General features: G+C 43.3%; 1 protein-coding gene across 2 annotated transcripts; it reads left to right on the top strand.

Moving 5' to 3' along the window:
* The first annotated feature begins 553 nt into the window (after positions 1-553).
* Positions 554-8,773, top strand: LOC125517209 (protein disulfide isomerase-like 1-4). Of its 2 annotated transcripts, none has more exons than XM_048682385.1 (4): positions 554-1,263; positions 1,349-1,468; positions 2,302-2,381; positions 8,327-8,773. In XM_048682385.1, exons 1-3 carry the CDS (start codon positions 692-694, stop codon positions 2,306-2,308), a joined length of 699 nt encoding a protein of 232 aa, XP_048538342.1. In that variant the 5' UTR covers positions 554-691; the 3' UTR covers positions 2,309-2,381; positions 8,327-8,773. The 2 variants fall into 2 exon arrangements, with proteins under 2 accessions (XP_048538342.1, XP_048538343.1); XM_048682386.1 differs by having other exon boundaries at positions 558-1,263; positions 1,349-1,443.
* The last annotated feature ends 9,439 nt before the right edge of the window (positions 8,774-18,212 follow it).

Genomic DNA, 18,212 nt, shown 5'->3' on the forward strand with positions numbered 1-18,212 from the left:
TGTCCGCCGTCGTGGTGGCGTCGATGGCAGAGAGGCCTGACAAGGTCGATGCGTCGGTACATGCTTTGAGTATGGATCGAGGGAAGACGGAGGTGACGGCCCTTTGCAGCGTGTGCGTGTGGTACTCACTGAGAGTGCGCCGGACCGGAGTGTTACCCAGTCTCGCCTATGTGGCTTGGATGGGGCATCCGGCGTTAGATGTTAGGTTTTTGTGCGGTGTCTGTTTGGTATTTGGCCCGGACATTCGGCACCCCTTTATCAAGAGGATAGGAGTAGCGACAGATGTCGTCTAGATGATGGCCTCGGCCTTACCGTTGTATTTCTTTGTAAGGTCATTGAGAATAATAAATAATATGACCGCATGCATCTCCTAAATGTAGAGGCTGGGGGCGATTTCTCTTTCTTTTTTTAAACATGACCCTAAGGAACCGCGTTTCAGAAAATGGCAAGATGTACATGTCGGTAATACTATATGAGTTTGCCGAAGTACTCAATATTCCAGCAACCAAGAAACAACATTTGGGACTGCGTAGTGGATTTTTAGGTTTTGTTTTTTGTGTCGAGGATAGCCTTAGCTTTTTTCTGGAGCAATTAGGAGAACCTAACCCAGAGTATCAGGATTGAGGAGTCATTTGGCCTCACGCGTCCGGCGCCGAGCGCTCGTGCAGACGAGGCCGGCCGGCCGGCGGTGATGCCGATGTCCACGGAAGCCGTAAAACTCGATTCAATGTCCTCAAAGTCCCCGTTGATCTCTCTATTGCATCCATTCCACTTCCTAAGTCCTAATATCTACGCACTCTATCCCACTCCTCGCCGGCCGGCCATGGCGACGATGCCGATGCCCACTCCCCGATCTATTCTCCTGCTCCTCCTCCTCGCCACCTCCTTCTTCCTCCTCCTCCCCAACCCCTCCTCCGCCTCTGTCTCCCACCCGGACCTCATCCTGCCCAAGGCGGTCAACGACAACGAGGCCCACGTGGTCGTCCTCACCGCCGCCAACTTCTCCTCCTTCCTCGCCGTCCGCCGCCACGTCGTGGTCGACTTCTACGCGCCCTGGTGCTACTGGTCCCGCAAGCTCGCCCCGGAGTACGCGGCGGCGGCGGCGCACCTGGCCGACAAGGGGCTCGACGTCGCACTCGCCAAGGTCGACGCCACCCAGGACCGTGACCTCGCGCGCGCGCACGGCGTCGACGGATACCCCACCGTCCTCTTCTTCGTGGACGGCGTGTCCAGGCACTTCCCCTACTACGGCGAGAGGACCAAGTAAGTAGCAGGAAAAATACTTCTTCATTCCCCTCGCCGGCTACTACTGTATCATATCATGGTTGCGATTTCTCCATCGCTGCAGGGACGCCATGGTCTCTTGGATATCCCAGAGGCTGGGCCCTGAGGTGCAGAACGTCACCACCATCGACGAGGCCAAGAAGATCATCAACGGCCACGGCATGCCTTTCTCGACTCCCTCTCAGTATACTCCAAATTCATGTTAACCAAGATTGATTACTAATCTTATGCCAACTCAAACCGATTGCCTAAAAGTAGTTAATGGAGTAAAAGACTTCAGTCGAGTATATATACTTCACTAAGTTTTTTTCCTTGTCTTGAACGGTCAACTGAAGAACTTGCCAAGTGTTTGCTTGGACCGTTCGGGGGTCTGTAGATAGACATAGACCTCCTGTCCCTTGTTTTTTACATTCTCTTAATTTTATTTATCCTTGCCGTGTGGCAATGTAAATATTAATTCTACCTTCTTAATCAATGAAACGCCGATAGTCGCCGGAACTTTCAAAAAATAATTGGGTTACGATGGTCGTCAACCGGTTGGATGGTTTTCCTGATGTGCCCCATGGTGGCGATGCTGGGGCTGAGGGGCAGGTCGATGTACCTGGTTCTTCTGGTCATGATGGCAGTACTGAGGTTCGGGTGGTTGCGCCTGCTCCTGCCGTTCATGGTGACGATGGTGAGCCGTGTGTGTGGATGTGCATGGTCTTTACAGCTTCCGAGCTCCCTACAAAGGAAGTTCTCTGGTCGATCGGGGTTGTGTGCTATAATATGACAAATTTCATTCACCAATAAAGGTACTAATCAAAGTTTTGGATGAATTGTACTTGAATATTCTTTGTGTGACATTGAGTTTCGGGGATAAGGGACTGTTGTAGTATGTATTAAAAGCGACAACCTTTGAAGAGTGTACTGATGTTCTTCGCTATATTTTTTTCTTGAATTTTAGTGTTGCTAGCTTAGCTTGTTTCTTCTGGCCTCTTCTTTTCCTTATCTGTTCTACAATTTTATTTCCTCCAGGAGATGATGGAGAGGATCAGTAGAAGGATGAAGATGGTGTAGGCCATGGAGGCACGAGCCCACGTTTTGGCAAGGTTTAGGTTAGTTCATTACTGTTATGTTTTGACTACATGCTAATTTTGTTAAGGGTCTGTCTATGTCACATCTAGATGTGAGATAATACCTCACATCTAGGCGACATCATCCTCTAAAAATCTGTCCACCTCGTTGACAAACAAAAAATCCAGCTTGTTTGTTTGTCGATCTCCCACCCGGCCTGTTGTTTGTCTATCGTCAACACTCTGCCACCCATCCCCCCCCCCCCCCCCCCCCCCCCCCCCCCCCCCCCCCCCACACCTGGTGGACCTTGTTAGTTGGGCTTTTGTTTTGTCTCTTTCTTTGTCTAAAAATTTGCTCACGGGCCTGGCCCTTGTTTGTTATTAGTAGAAAAAGATCTTGCTTGCTTGTAAAAGAAGTTGACTGCAGTTGACTGTAGAAACTTGATTCTGGTCTGTAGAGAAACAACACAGCAGTTGACTGCCGTCAGTGTGTAGCAAGAGGGAATTTGCTTTGATTTCTCGAGGAAAAAAACAGAACTAAAAGCAGACTACATGTAGATGAACAAGCAGATATCATTTTGGGATGCCTCGTGCGTCGAGGAGAGGTGCGGAGCGGGAGGCTCGTCATCGGCCATCTCTGTCGCCAGAGGCTTCGAGCTTGTCGTCCCCGTCTCCTCCTCATCTGCTCCACCGATTCAAACAGTGCAGTGGGAGACAAAATAAATGCGAAAATAAATGTGTCTGTGTGGATAAACATTGGAGATCCGTTGTTGTTTTGGAGATCTTGCAGAAAACCCCCCTAATAAACTTTAAAAGGGGCAGTTGAGTACAGAACACTATGTTTAGTCTAAAAACACATAGAAAAAGCATTTTGGGGGTCTGCCTTGTAAAAAAGTTGCGAGACTAAAAATTGAGATTGAAAAAAAGGGTCACTAAAAAACACTAGTGTGCCTAAAAAAATCAAGAAAAAAAGAGATGAAAAGGAAAAAAACATAGTTGTGTGTTCACTAAGGAGTAACAACTAAGGGCTCTCAAGTTATTAGTTGGCGCTTGGTTGCAAAAGTTTAGCTTAAAAAAGATACGGAAAAAAATGTTTGTGAAATATAAACTATCGAATCAAGAAAGGTTGGACTTGCTGTTTCGAGTGAGTAAGACTTGCAAAAAAAGCGGCATGAACACAAAGAACCTCAGTTGCAAGTCAAAAGAAAATGGTGGACTTGGAAACTCGGTTGACTACAAGATCGCAAAATACAAAAATTGCAAAAAATGACACTTGACTTGCAAGTGGCAAGAAACAAAAAAAGTATGGTCCCACAGTTCTGAGTCAACCCTCGACTGGCAAGTGGCATGAAACAAGAAAACCCAATTGCAAAGTTGACCGTTGACTTGCAAGTGGCATCAACCAAAAAAAAAACAATTGCAAGTCGAGTGTCCACTTGCAAGTGGGCATCAAAATAAAAAAACAGTTGCAAGTTGAGTGTCCACTTGCAAGTGGCATGAAAAAACAGAAGACCCAATTGCAATATTTGAGGGCCCACTTGCAAGTGGATAACAAAAAAACTCAGTTGCAAGTTGAGTGTCCACTTGCAAGTGGCATGAAAAAACAGAAGACCCAATTGCAATATTTAAGGGCCCACTTGCAAGTGGATAACAAAAAAAACTCAGTTACAAGTCGAGTGTCCACTTGCAAGTGGGCATCAAACAAAAAAACTAGCTGCAAGACGAGTGACCACTTGCAAGTGGGCATCCAACAAAAATAATCACTTGCAGGTCCGAGTGTCCACTTGCAAGTGGCATGAAAAATAGAAGACCCAATCGCAGGTGGAGTGTCGACTTGCAAGTGGCATCAACCAAAAATACCTAGTTGCAGGTTGAGGGTCGACTTGCAAGTGGGCATCAGAATTAGAAGACCCACTTGCAAGTCGAAGGTGCACTTGCAAGTGGCATGAAAATAGAAGACCCCAGTTGCACATCGAGGGTCGACTTGCAAGTGGCATGAAAAACAAAGGACTCCGGTTGCAAAAGTCAAGGGTCCACTTGCAAGGGCATCAACCAACAAGATCTAGTTGCAAGTCGAGGGTCCACTTGCAAGTGGACATTAAACAAAAAAACTCAGTTGCAAGTCGAGTGTCCACTTGCAAGTGGGCATCAAACAAAAAAACCCAGTTGCAAGTCGAATGTCCACTTGCAAGTGGCATGAACAATAAAAGACCCAGTTGCTGGCGGAATGTCTACTTGCAAGTGGCATCAACCAAAAAGACCCAGTTGCAAGTCAATGGTCTACTTGAAAGTGGCATGCGAGCCCCACAGTTGCGAGTCGATGGTGGACTTGCAACTAGGGCAGTTACAAAACTGCAGACAAAAACTAGACCTGTTGCGAGTCGATGGTCTACTTGCAAGTGGCATGCGGGCCCCCATAGTTGCGAGTTGATGGTGGACTTGCAACTAGGGCAATTACAAAACTACAAACAAAAAACAGACCAGTTGCGAGTCGATGGTCTACTTGCAAGTGGCATCGAGAAAACATCCTTAGTTGCAAGTCGATGGTCTACTTGCAAATGGCATGCGGGCACGCACAGTTGCGAGTCGATGGTGGACTTGCAACTAGGGCAATTACAAACTTATTACAAAAAAACTGAGTCGCCAGTCGATGGTCGAGTTGCAAGTGGCATGTGGGCACCCCACGGTTGCAAGTCGATGGTGGACTTGCGACTAGGGCAATTACAAACTACAAAAAACAGAGTTGCAAGTCGATGGTTGAGTTGGAAGTGGCATCGAGTAAACAACCCTAGTTGCGACTCGATGGTCTACTTGCAAGTGGCATGTGGGCCCCCACAGTTGTGAGTCGATGGTTGACTTGCGACTAGGGCAATTACAAAACTACAGACAAAAAATAGACCAGTTGCGAGTCGATGGTCTACTTGCAAGTGGCATGCGGGCCCCCACAGTTGCGAGTTGATGGTGGACTTGCAACTAGCCAATTACAAAACTACATACAGAAAAACAGACCAGTTACAAGTCGATGGTGAACATGCAAACTAGGGCAATTACAAACTACAAAGAGTTGCAAGTCAATGGTTGAGTTGCAAGTGGCATGCAGGCACCCACAGTTGTGAGTCGATGGTGGACTTGCAACTAGTGCAATTACAAACTACAAAAAAAACGAGTTGCAAGTCAATGGTCGAGTGCAAGTGGCATCGAGTAAACAACCCTAGTTGCAAGGTGATGGTCTACTTGCAAGTGGCATGCATGCCCCCATAGTTGCGAGTCGACGGTGGACTTGCAACTAGGGCAATTACAAAACTGCAGACAAAAAAACAAACCAGTTGCAAGTCGAGGGTCTAGTTGCAAGTGGCATGCGAGCCCCATAGTTGTGAGTTGATGATGGACTTACAACTAGGAAAATTACAAAACTACAAACAAAAAATAGACCAGTTGCAAGTCGATGGTCTACTTGCAATTGGCATGCAGGCCTCATAGTTGTGAGTCGATGATGGACTTGCAACTAGGGCAATTAGGAAACTACATACAAAAAATAAACCAGTTGCAATTCAATTGTCTACCTGCAAGTGGCATGCGGGCACCCATAGTTGCGAGTCAATCATCGATAGCGATGAGCGTACCAAAGCCGATCTGCCTCCTGCTCCACTAAAATGGCATCTCTGTTGTAGATGATGTCTAGAGCGGTTTCTTCACATTCTGGACATTGTTAAACCCCTCATCCACCTATCCACCATGCCCTTGCTCTCCTCCTTCCTCATCATGATTGAATACAACACCCTTTGCCGCTTCAGCTTGATCTCCGACAGAAAAACCTCCACCGAAATAGCACACAAATGTTTTGGCGATATGTCCAATCATGAGAAAAACAACAAGCTCCCCATGGCCAAGGTTGAAGTCCTTGATGAACTTCCTTAAGTCATCGCCGCCGATGCGTGTGCTGCCATGCGCAATCAGAACATCCACAACGTATCGGCGGCCATGAGCATTGAAGTTCAAGAACCCACCGGAAAACTTATGTGGGAACCGCTGCATGGCAGAGCATGGGAGTCTCTGAAAAAATGCATATCAACTAGAGCACACAAAAAGCACACGTACAAAGTAAAGATGGCAAGATTTTTTTACCACAAAGGTTCCGTTGGCATCATGAAAAAACATGCCAAAGCTCTCACCACTGTCCGCCTCGCAATGAGCAAAGCAAACTGGGCACACCATCCTAAATAATACCAAAAACAACAAAAGATCAACATAGCGCAAGAGTATAACTGATGGTGCTCATGCTGATGCTTACACTAATGAAAACTGTTGGAACCAGTAACTAGTAAGTAACCATGGAAAAATGTCAAAAGTACTCATGGCAAAGCTGTCGAAAACTAGCAAGTAGAAACTAGGAACTAGAGATTAGTAACAAGCAAAACAGGGTAGAAAAACATAAGCAAGAAAAGCTAGGAGTGTATTACACAACTAGTATTTAACACCGTTAAAAAAATCTTCCGATTCAACGATTTATCGTCCGATTTATTGCTACCCTTGGGGTGACCGATAAGATTATTTAATTGAGCATACCATCTTTAACATCCACAAAAAAAATAGTAGATGTACAGGGCACTACAAAAGACAAGATAATCATTAGCTGGTGCTCCAACTTATATATGTAGAATACTATTAGATATAAACAACACTACAAAAAATCAAACTACCAAACATCCCACTTAATCCCCCACATTAGAGTAGATTAAACACACATATAACCTAACAAAGATGAAAAAAACGCATATAGATTAATCGCATGTAGTTCAGATACTTAACTGGCGCTCTCCTCCTCTTCCCTTGTTGATCCCCACAATCGCCACTGGCTGACAATAAAGAAACTGTCATGAAACATGGATATAAACTGAAAAGAGAAAGAACAAAATGAAAACCTTTTTCGTACAAAATGTAAACTAGCTCTGTGTGAAAAATTAGCTTAGCAAGACACAAGACACTTCATCTTGTACTGAAACTTAAAAACCGCATGCTTAATGCCCCATTTCCTACCTACAGAGACAAGACACTTCATATGGGGAAAAAATATGTGCTTCGTGCCGACCCCCACTAAAACTATCAAAATCACTAAAAACTAGAAAAGATCAACTTGTGCTGAAAAAGACAGAAATCCCACTGAATTATCTGAATGCACAAGCTACACAGCCGGCCGGCTGAGACTTTGCTACTTCAAACATCAAAACTGCTCAGAACAGCCCCGCTAGCCCAACAAAGCACCGCCAGCCCGCAACAGGCAAAACAAATCTCAGTCAAACAGCCCGCCAGCCCAACAAGCAACGCGGCCCGCAACAGGCAAAAAACAACACAAACCCGCTAAAAAGATGGGACGCGCGCACCTACGAACAACGCGTGACGCGAGCGAAAAGCGCGACAAGAACTGAGAAACAACTTGCACGAATCCTAAAGATAGAACGAGATCTAATGGCTGTGGACTTAGATGTGAGATAGCTATTTCACATCTAGATGTGAAATAGCAAACCTGTTTTGTTAATTGCCTAGTTTTGTATATGGTAACTGGGGCTAAAAACATGTCCATCAATATGTGTAGATCTTCAGTATGGCCCTCATATAGGATGATATTGTCAATTATGCTAGGTCCCTGGGAAACCAAGATTATGTACTAACGTTGACAATGAAAGATTATGTACACCTTAGAGAGTTAGCTTGTTAAAACAAATTCTCCTTTTTCATGATTCATTTCTTATATATGGGAATTGCTTACTGAGCTTTATGGTATATCATTTTGGCATGTACAATGATGTTGTACCAAGACAAAACTACACCAGAGTTAGTTTATACTGGCTATCTATCTAATTATAGTCAAGTTCCCATGTTCTCGAGTGTGACTTTTTTTCACTTCACTCACATTGCTGGCTTTTATGGTCATTTTGCTAGCTAGCATGTCATTCAACTATCAACTTATTAATGATTTGTTTTTCTAGGATTTGCTGATCTAGAAAGGAGAGCGGTCAAGAAGAGAGCATTCATAATTACGGAAGAACCTTGTGGTTTGCCAAAAGACTTGAAGAGATAAAACTATCAGGTGTGGTTTTGTCATCAAAAAGAAATCTGAAGTCCTCTTTCATGCTTTCAAAGGTTTATGTAGTACAACGATAGAGCATACATGATTGAAACATCGTGGATACCCTTTTTTCACTTTCTTTTCCTTTATTTTGAGATAGATGTTATTTTATTTCACTTCCTGTAATGTATGTATGGATGCTGGTATTTCATTGTGAACTGAAAAAGCATCTAAGGGTTATATCTTCTACTCCCTCCATACCACAATATAAGTTTGTTTTTCAGGCTATGTGGGAGTGGAACGGGGGGAGTATCTTTCAAACAGTCAAACTACCGTACATATCCATGAAAAATGTTGGTGACCTCTACTTTCAGTGTTCTGTTCATTTTCTTGCAATTACAAGATATGTTGTATAATTAGGTCTCGGTCTCATATATGCCTTCGCGGTAATAGATCGTAACGAACCAAAAGAAGTTATTTCAATTAAAGGACAACCTGTACGGTTTTGGTTCTTCGTATTTCTAACTAAACACATAGATCAAATTTTGTGTACTGTCATGCAAAGTATGCAAATGACTACTCCGCTGCAACTGTCGTGAGTTGTTAATGTGCTCTGTCTCTATTTTTTGGGAGATGAAGTAAAATAGATTACTTGAATACACCGGAAAATTTCTTGAGAATGTAATCCAATCCTGCATTGGTCCAAGGATTTTATTCCTCAAATCAATGAGCATATATAGAAAATTTGCCAGTGCAATTGATAGTTAGGAATTTTACTTTTGATGTGCACTGCACACACACCAATAGCCAGTTATGCTGGCTGCAACGATTGCAATGTACTCATCTATAAGGTCCCCTCTTCTCTGTATTTGATCATATGATTTCTTCTCTATTGACCTTGGCTCGGTTGATTGGTTGGCTAAGTGACTTAGACGATGCCTGGCCCAAGGACAACTGCGCCCTAAAAACCAAGCAACCTATCAAGAATCAAATGCCAAGCAATATAACAAACAAAAAAGGGTTCTCTATTGAATGGTATGATGAGAAGCCCTAGAGAGAGAAACGGGACAACTTCTAGTTCCACTGATAGAAGAAGAATTGGTACAGGGGTACACCACATAACACGGACGCAGGCACGCATGAACATGGTGCTGGAGGAAATATGTCCTACAGGCAATAATAAAGTTGTTATTTATATTTCCTTATATCATGATAAATGTTTATTATTCATGTTAGAATTGTATTAACCAGAAACTTAGTACATGTGTGGATACATAGACAAACAGAGTGTCCCTAGTAAGCCTCTACTTGACTAGCTCGTTAATCAAAGATGGTTAAGTTTCCTAGCCATAGTCATGTGTTGTCATTTGATGAATGGGATCACATCATTAGAGAATGATGTGATGGACAATACCCATCCATTAGCTTAGCATAATGATTGTTTAGTTTTTCTGCTATTGCTTTCTTCATGACTTATACATGTTCCTCAGACTATGAGATTATGCAACTTCCGAATACCGGAGGAACACCTTATGTGATATCAAACATCACAACGTAACTGGATGATTATAAAGATGCTCTACATGTGTCTCTGATGGTGTTTGTTGAGTTGGCATAGATCAAGATTAGGATTTGTCACTCCGTGTATCCGAGAGGTATCTCTGGGCCCTCTCGGCAATGCACATCAGTACGAGCCTGTGACTAATGAGTTAGTCACGGGATGATGCATTACGGAACGAGTAAAGAGACTTGTCAGTGACGAGATTGAACTAGGTATGATGATACCGACGATCGAATCTCGGGCAAGTAATGTACCGATGACAAAGGGAACAACGTATGTTGTTATGCGGTTTGACCGATAAAGATCTTCGTAGAATATGTAGGAGCCAATATGAGCATCCAGGTTCCGCTATTGTTTATTGACCGGAGATGTGTCTCGGTCATGTCTACATAGTTCTCGAACCCGTAGGGTCCGCACGCTTAACGTTCGATGACGATTTATATTATGAGTTATGTGATTTGATGTACCAAAGTTTGTTCGGAGTTCCGGATGAGATCACGGACATTACAAGGAGCCTCGAAATGATCGAGACATAAAGATTGATATATTGAACCATGTTATTCGGACACCGGAAATGTTCCGGATAGTTTCGGGTAAAAACGGAGTGCCGGCCGGAGGGGTTACTGGAACCCCACGAGGGAACTAATGGGCCACCATGGGCCTTATTGGAGAGATAGGAGGGCAGCCAGGCAGCCCCCCCCCCTTGCAGTCCGAATTGGACAAGGGAAGGGAGGCAGCGCCCCCCTTTCCTACTCCCTCTCTCTCCTTCCTTTCCCCTCTCTCCCTTTTGGTAGAATCCTACTAGTACAAGGAGTCCTAGTAGGACTCCCCTCTTGGGCACGCCCTAGGGGCCAGCCGGCCCTCCCCTCCTCCCTCCTTTATATACGTGGGGAGGGGGCACCCTAGAACACACAAGTTGATCTTTTAGCCGTGTGCGGTGCCCCCTCCACAGTTACACACCTCGGTCATATCGTCGTAGTGCTTAGGCGAAGCCCTGCGCCGGTAAATTTCATCATCACCGTCACCACACCGTTGTGCTGACGGAACTCTCCCTCGGCCTCAGCTGGATCAAGAGTTCGAGGGACATCATCGAGCTGAACGTGTGCTGATCGCGGGGGTGCCGTGCGTTTGGTACTTGGATCGGTTGGATCGCGAAGACGTTCGACTACATCAACCGCGTTACTAAACGCTTCCGCTTTCGGTCTATGAGGGTACGTAGACACACTCGACAGGACGCCTTCTGCGCTGGTTAGGAGAACTGGCGCTCACGCACCTCCTACTCATGCGCTGGCCCCGGCCCAATATACCTTGCTAGCACTGGCTCGGTTCCTGATTCGTTCACTCAAAAAGAATGGTCCTTATTTGCTCGGTTTTTTACTATCCTGGTTCACCAGGTTTGGCCGGTTCCTACTTGACCAGACGTTAATGACCGTTGACCATCAACCACCTTGACCATTGACTTTTCAGAATAAGTTCGATTCAAATAATACGAAAACAAAAAAGCTCACAAATTCAAAAAAATATCATCCAATAAAAAAATTCACATAAATAGAAATGGTTCATCATTTTCGACAAAATCACAAAAATTGAAGAAAACAAATGCGAATTTAGAAATCATCAATTTTGAAAAAATAATCACGGATTATAATAAATGTGGACATGAAAAAAATTCACCTATTCGACGGGAAAAAGTTCAAGAATTTAAGTAAATACGTTTAAAGTTGTTTTGCTGATTCGAGAAAAAGTTCATGAATATGAAGAAATTTTAAATTTTTTAAAAAGTTCATGTATTTTAAAAAGAAAAGGAAAAGGAAAAAATAAAAAGATAAAAATAAACCCCAAACAAAATGGTCGACAAAACCAGAAAAAGAAAAACATCCACAAAACCAAAAAAGAAAAAATAAAAACCGGCCAGAAGCTTCCCAAATCGGGAGCTTCCCGCTCGTGCCTAAATGGTGCGCCGGCCCATTCTACATGAATCGAAGGAGGGGGTGTGTGCCTTTATGAAAAAGGTTGTAACGGGCGCTTAAGGCGCAAGCCAACATGCGTCCTAGCATGAGCGGGTAGATGGCAAGGTAGGGGAGGCGTCGGCCCAGAGCATGGCGGTGGCATGACCGGCCCGAACAAATTTAAAAGAATATTTCCATGCTAAACTTTTATAATTATTTAAAATTGTTATTTTTACCATAATCCAATCTTTACCAGAATAATGTTCTATTATTTTGCTAAAATAGTTACCACATAATAATGCCACTAAATATTAATTATATTGTACTTTGTTTCAAGATTATAATTGTCATGTGTATTACTATTTTTTGTTACGATAAATTTAATGAATTTTGTGTAACAAAAGTTCTCTTAGAAAATTTCATAAAGTATATGTATTTGATAATGTATGTGTTGATCCTTCAAAAAAAGACAATGTATGTGTTGTAAGCATACAATCTATCTGTTATCTTAGTTGTGATTTCTAGTGTATTATTTCATAACACAAATACTAAAACTTCTAGAATGAAGGTTGTAGAGTATAAATTAAACTTCTGGCAAATTTGTTTTGGAAGCTGAATTCGATAGTAAATTGACAATATGTGCCTGTTTTGTACTTAGCATTGGAATAGCATCCCTATAGTAGTCACGGGTGAACAAAAAAATTGCCCCAAAACACTTCCGCCCCGTTTTATATATAAAGTCATATAGACCGATACAAAGAGATGAGAAGATCCTCTTACAAATCAGATCAAACCAAAAAACAAGTAGAACAGGAAAATATCCACACCCTACAACAAAGTAACCTAGACTACGGACAAGGGACGGAACAACGCCTCCAAGGGAAAGCACCGGGCCTAGTTTTGCAACACTCACAACCAAGTTGTCGCTAGAGAGGCCCTCCACGCTCCCACTTCGGATCGTAGAGGCTAAGCCTGCCTACGGACATCGAGGAATAGGAGTGTGCCAATGAGGACCCATGTAGGAGATAAGGAGGTAAGTGCAACCATTCCAGCCAGCGCCAAAGAAGCTTCAAGATAGGGTCTATGGTTGCGCGGCACGTCGAAGATAGCCTAGGCTCCACGACATTGCTCGCATAAGAGAAACAATACTTGTCGCCACCGCCAAGACCAAAGAAACGGCAAGGGATTTCACACAATGCCCTGTTTCAGAATATGTTCACAAAGTAAGAAAAAACGTGAAAAACAAGAAACTCACAAATTCAAAAAAAGATCATGCAATAAAAAATCACAAAATAGAAAAGTTCATCATTTTAAAAACAACGCAAAATTTGAAGAAAAATGTAAATTTTAAAAAATCTTCAAATTTGGAAAAACTATCACGGATTATAAAAAACATGGACTTGAACAAATTTCACGTATTTGAGGGGCGAAAGTTCATGAATTTAAGTAAAAAAAATCTAAAACAATTTGCTTATTTGAGAAAAAATCAGAAAGTTGAAGAAAGTTTAAAATTTCAAAAAATCATGTATTTAAAAAAGAAAAGGAAAAGGAAAAAATAATAGTAAAAAATAAAAAGATAAGAGAAAAAGGAAATTGTGAATAAAATCATTGGCAAAACCAAAAAAAAACATCCACAAAACCAAAGAAAAGAAGAAGAAAAAATGGCCTAAAGCTTCCCTAACCGGGAGCTTCCCACTCGTGCCTAAATGGTGGGCAGGCCCATTCTACATGAATGGCGAAGGAAGGGGTTGTGCGCCTTTTACAAAAAAGGTTCTAACATGCGCTTAAGGTGGAAGCCAGCACGCGTTCTAGCGGAAAATCCTATACGCCGCTCGCTGCGTCGCAATGTCGAAAAAAAATTTGGTATTCAATTTATTTTTCCTTTTTTAAAATGTTTGAGATTCCGAACTGATATTTTAAGTTTTGTCGCTACTGTTAGTTTCTTTTAGGTTTCCGCTGCCAATTTAGCATAAGAACTAGTTAGGCATAGTGGCTAGCTCAGCGCATACATCAATAGGACGACTTGGGTTAGATCCCCAGCAGATGCAATCCTCAGCAGCAGCGCGATGGCAATGTAGGGGAGGCCTCGATCTGTAGCATGGCGGTGGCATAACCAGCCAAAATGAATGTATTCAAATATTTCTATGCTAAACTTTTTTACTTATTTAAAATTGTTATTTTTTCTATAATCCAATCTTGATGAGAATAATGTTCTATAATTTTGCTAAAATAGTTACCATATAATAATGCCGCTAAATATTAATTATATTAGTATATGTATTTTCTCACAAAAAATTATATTGTTCTTTGCTTTACAATTAAAAACATCATGTGCATACACACCGGTGAGTCACTCGGCAGATTGTCATGTCAGCCCAGTAGTCATCAGACTCCATAGCACACCACGAGACATGGATGTATGGGATTACAGTTAATTACTGACTTGTAGTACTGGTGTGGCGTTGGGTTTGTCTTGTGTGCGTGTGGATCTATGCTCAGTTATTGGTAATGAAATAAATATTACATGATCTACTGTTTGTGCATGTAGTGGTCTAGTCATTATGTATTGTCTTGTAGTATGTGTCGTGTGCCCAATGGTTGTCATATAATAGCAGAAAGAGTTAATTTCACTTATTACCTCCCAGTTTAGCATTTGCGACAGATAGTACCCATTTAGCGATTTTTCTAAGTTTATACTCCCAGCATAGCTTTATTGAAGAGGATTAAGTCTTTGAAACCCATGCCACCGCATACTTTGGGTATGGTGAGATCCTTCCATTTGACCCAATGCATCTTCCTTTTGGTCTCATCTTCCTTTTGGTCTCATCCTTATGGAAGAATTATTAAACCCGGACTCGGGTGAGTGGAATGTGGAATTGGTGAAAGCAAAGTTTATGCCGGTTGATGCTCAGGCTATTTTGCAAATTCCGACTGCCCGATTAGCAGAAGATGGATGGGCATGGCATTTGGAGAGAAATGGCAATTTTTCAGTACGGTCTGCCTGTCGAGCTCTTCTGGAAATGAATCACTCTATCAGTTCAATATCCAGATCGAATGGCGACAAACAATTGTTTTGGAAAAAGCTCTCGAAAATACGAGTACCGCCAAAAGTACGTAACTTCTGGTGGAGGGTCATTAAAAAATTTATACCTTGTCAAGCGATTCTCCATGAGAGGCATATGGATCGTATCTCATTCTGTCAATCATGTGGTAGAGAGGAGACCATCAAACATGCCTTGTTCGTCTGTACATGGGCCAAATTTTTCTGGCAGGAGTTGAAGAATCTCACTTCAGTCAAGGTGCCGGAGCTTCACCCAGATTTTTGGACTGTAGATCTGATTGATAGCAGCAAAGTTTCTTGTGAAGATGCGGCTGTTATATTATGTGGTGGATGGGCTGTATGGTCTGAGCGGAATGCTCGACACCATGAAGAGAGAGTAGGATCCGTGTCTAAATCTGTGAAGTGGACTGCTGATATTGCCTATGATCTTACACTAACAGGACAGGCTTCAGGGAAGCAACACCATAAGGAGCGGCCAAGGTGGAAACCTCCAGCTTCTGGCATTATTAAGCTCAATGTGCATGCTAGCTTCTCGCCAAACAATAATGAGGGAGCTACAGGTGTGATTGTTCGTGATCATTGTGGTGCCTTACTTCGGGGCCAAGCCATCTGGTATGGTCAGACGGCCAATGCTTTAATTATGGAGGCCCTTGCCGTACGTGATGGTGTTGATATTGGTCTATCAAAGGTTATCGTTGAGTCTGATGTCCAGGAGGTTGTTAAGTTATGGAGGGACAGAAACCAAAATCGTTCTGTGATAGCTCCGATCCTCCAGGAAATAGAAGAGCTCAGCGGGAGTTTGTAGTCTTTCCAATTAAATTTTGTTGGTCGTGAGGCTAACGAAGGTGCACATTTGTGTGCTAAGCAGGCAACATCAACTAGGAGAAGATGTCTTTGAATAAATTATGTACCATGTTTTTTAGTTGTTTGCCTGCAAAACGATTGTGATCCCGTTGTTTAATGTGTGGAAGCTCTTATTTCACAAAAAAAAAAGACCGACCTCATTAGTGCAATGCTCTATCTCCCTAACATGATCCACTCAGTCTTACTGATGATTTAACCAGGGGCGGAGCCAGGGGGACGAGCAGGGGCCTGCCCCCCCCCCCCCCCCCCCCCCCCCCACCCCCCCCCCAAACGATCAACAATTTTAGTAGAAGCAACTAGTAATTATCAACAAGATTCGATCAATATACGTACTCCCCCCCCCCCCTATACTCGAATCCTGGCTCCGCCACTGGATTTAACATATTAGTATCTTGTTTTCGCAAGCAAGCATATAGTACTTATGAGTTGTGACTGATGAACAATTGAGCACGGCTCATGTTGAAGCAGACGCGCTGGCCCTCCCGGACCTGTCTCATGGGCCGGTCCTGGCCCAATATATCTTGTAAGCGCTGGCTCGGTTCTTCATTCGTTCGCTCAAAAAATTGGTCCTTATTTGCTCGGTTTTTTACTTTCCTGGTTCACCAGGTTTGGCATGTTCCTAGTTGACCAGTCGTTATTGACCGTTTACTTTTCAGAATAAGTTCATAAAATAAGAAAATATGTGAAAAAGGAAAAAACTAACAATTAAAAAATATCATGCAATAAAAAAATCACAAAAATAGAAAAGTTCATCATTTAGATTTTTTGGCAACAAAAAAATGTGAATTTAAAAAAATCATCAGATTTGGAAAAATATTCACGGATTATAAAAAAGGGTCTTTTACATCTGTATCCCTAACTCGAACCCACTACTCACATTTGCCCCTAATTCGCAAGCCTACTCAAAAATACCCCTCCGCCGTCATGTTCCCTTATAGAATTGCCCTTCCGTGCCGTTTCCGTCCAGTCAAGGCTGTTTGACTGGTAAGCGGCCGTTTCTTTGACATTTTTGCCCCTCCGTCCTTACACCTGGGCCCAGGTCACCAGTTCACTCTCTCTCCCTCTCATTCTCTCGCCTGAGCCGCACGCTCTCTCTTTCTCCCCCAAATCGCCTCCCGCCGTAACCCTAACCCTAGCTCGCTCGATCCAACTCGCAAGGCTCAATCTCCTGATGGCAGCCATGGTGGAGCTTCAGATTTGACTCTGCGCGACACTCTACTACGGCGGCGGCGGCGGCGGATGGATGGGGATAGCAGTTGCGGCGGCGGCGGCGAACGAGGGAGCACACCGCAGCCACAGAAGCATGCTTCAGCGGGGTAAGTTTCTCTTCTAATCTGGCGGAGTCTCATGCCATTTGTAGTTCGATTTGGGATTTGTTGTCCTAGTTCATAGTGCTCATGGCGTTGGGATCTGTCTCTGTTTTCCATGGTCATCGTAGGATCGACCCCGATAGAGCAGTTGGGATGGAATGTAGAATGGAAACCACACTTTTAGCTAGAGCTGGCACAAAAGCAACCAATACAGGATTCTCTTTTCCTTTTGTTGCTGACAATCAATGGACTTTTAATCAGTTTAGATCTGCCATATGTGCTCAATATCCATGGGGTCTATATGATGCAGTGGAATTCAGGTACTGGGACATTGACAAAACAGCTTGGGTCCCTGTCCAGTGTGATGATGAGCTTGGTATCATGTTTGCAATACATGATTATTTCCCTGCTAAACTAGAAATCAGTGTCATACAAACGAAGAGAGGAGAGCCAGAGAGCAGAGGAACAAGATCTCAGTCTAGGTCTAGAGATAAAGGTAGGACCAGCCAATCAAGGGGCAGGAAAAAAATGCTCATAGTAGAGGCAGCAGCAGTTCCATGCAGGCACCAGGAACACCTACTGTAGAAGTTCCTAAGAATGCATGTCCCTCTCAGAGTAGAGATTCAGTTGACCCCTATACTGAAGAGGGACTACCAGATGATTGGCCAAGTGATGATGAGGATGAAAAGTTGTTTCCACAGTTTTTAACAAGGAAGAAGGGCAAGGAGAAAGATGATGAGGGGGAAGATTATGTTCCACCCCCTGAAGGCATGTTTGCTGAGGCAGGTGAAGATGAGAAGGAGGAGGACAGGGACATGGGATACTCTGAAACATCTGATGAGGAAAGACCAGATGTGCAATACAATAGAGATGATCCTTCTTTGGCACAGGGAACAATATTTTCCAGTGCTTTAGACTGTAGAAATGCTCTTGCAACCTTCTCAATAAAGACTGAAAGTGAATTTGTGATAGACAAGAGTGACAGTACTAGGTTGACAGTGCATTGTGCTTATAAGAGGTGTCAATGGAGGATGCATGCCTCCTTAATGAGACATAGCACA

Source organism: Triticum urartu, chromosome 6 (assembly GCF_003073215.2).
Source record: "Triticum urartu cultivar G1812 chromosome 6, Tu2.1, whole genome shotgun sequence".
Lineage (NCBI taxonomy): Eukaryota > Viridiplantae > Streptophyta > Magnoliopsida > Poales > Poaceae > Triticum > Triticum urartu.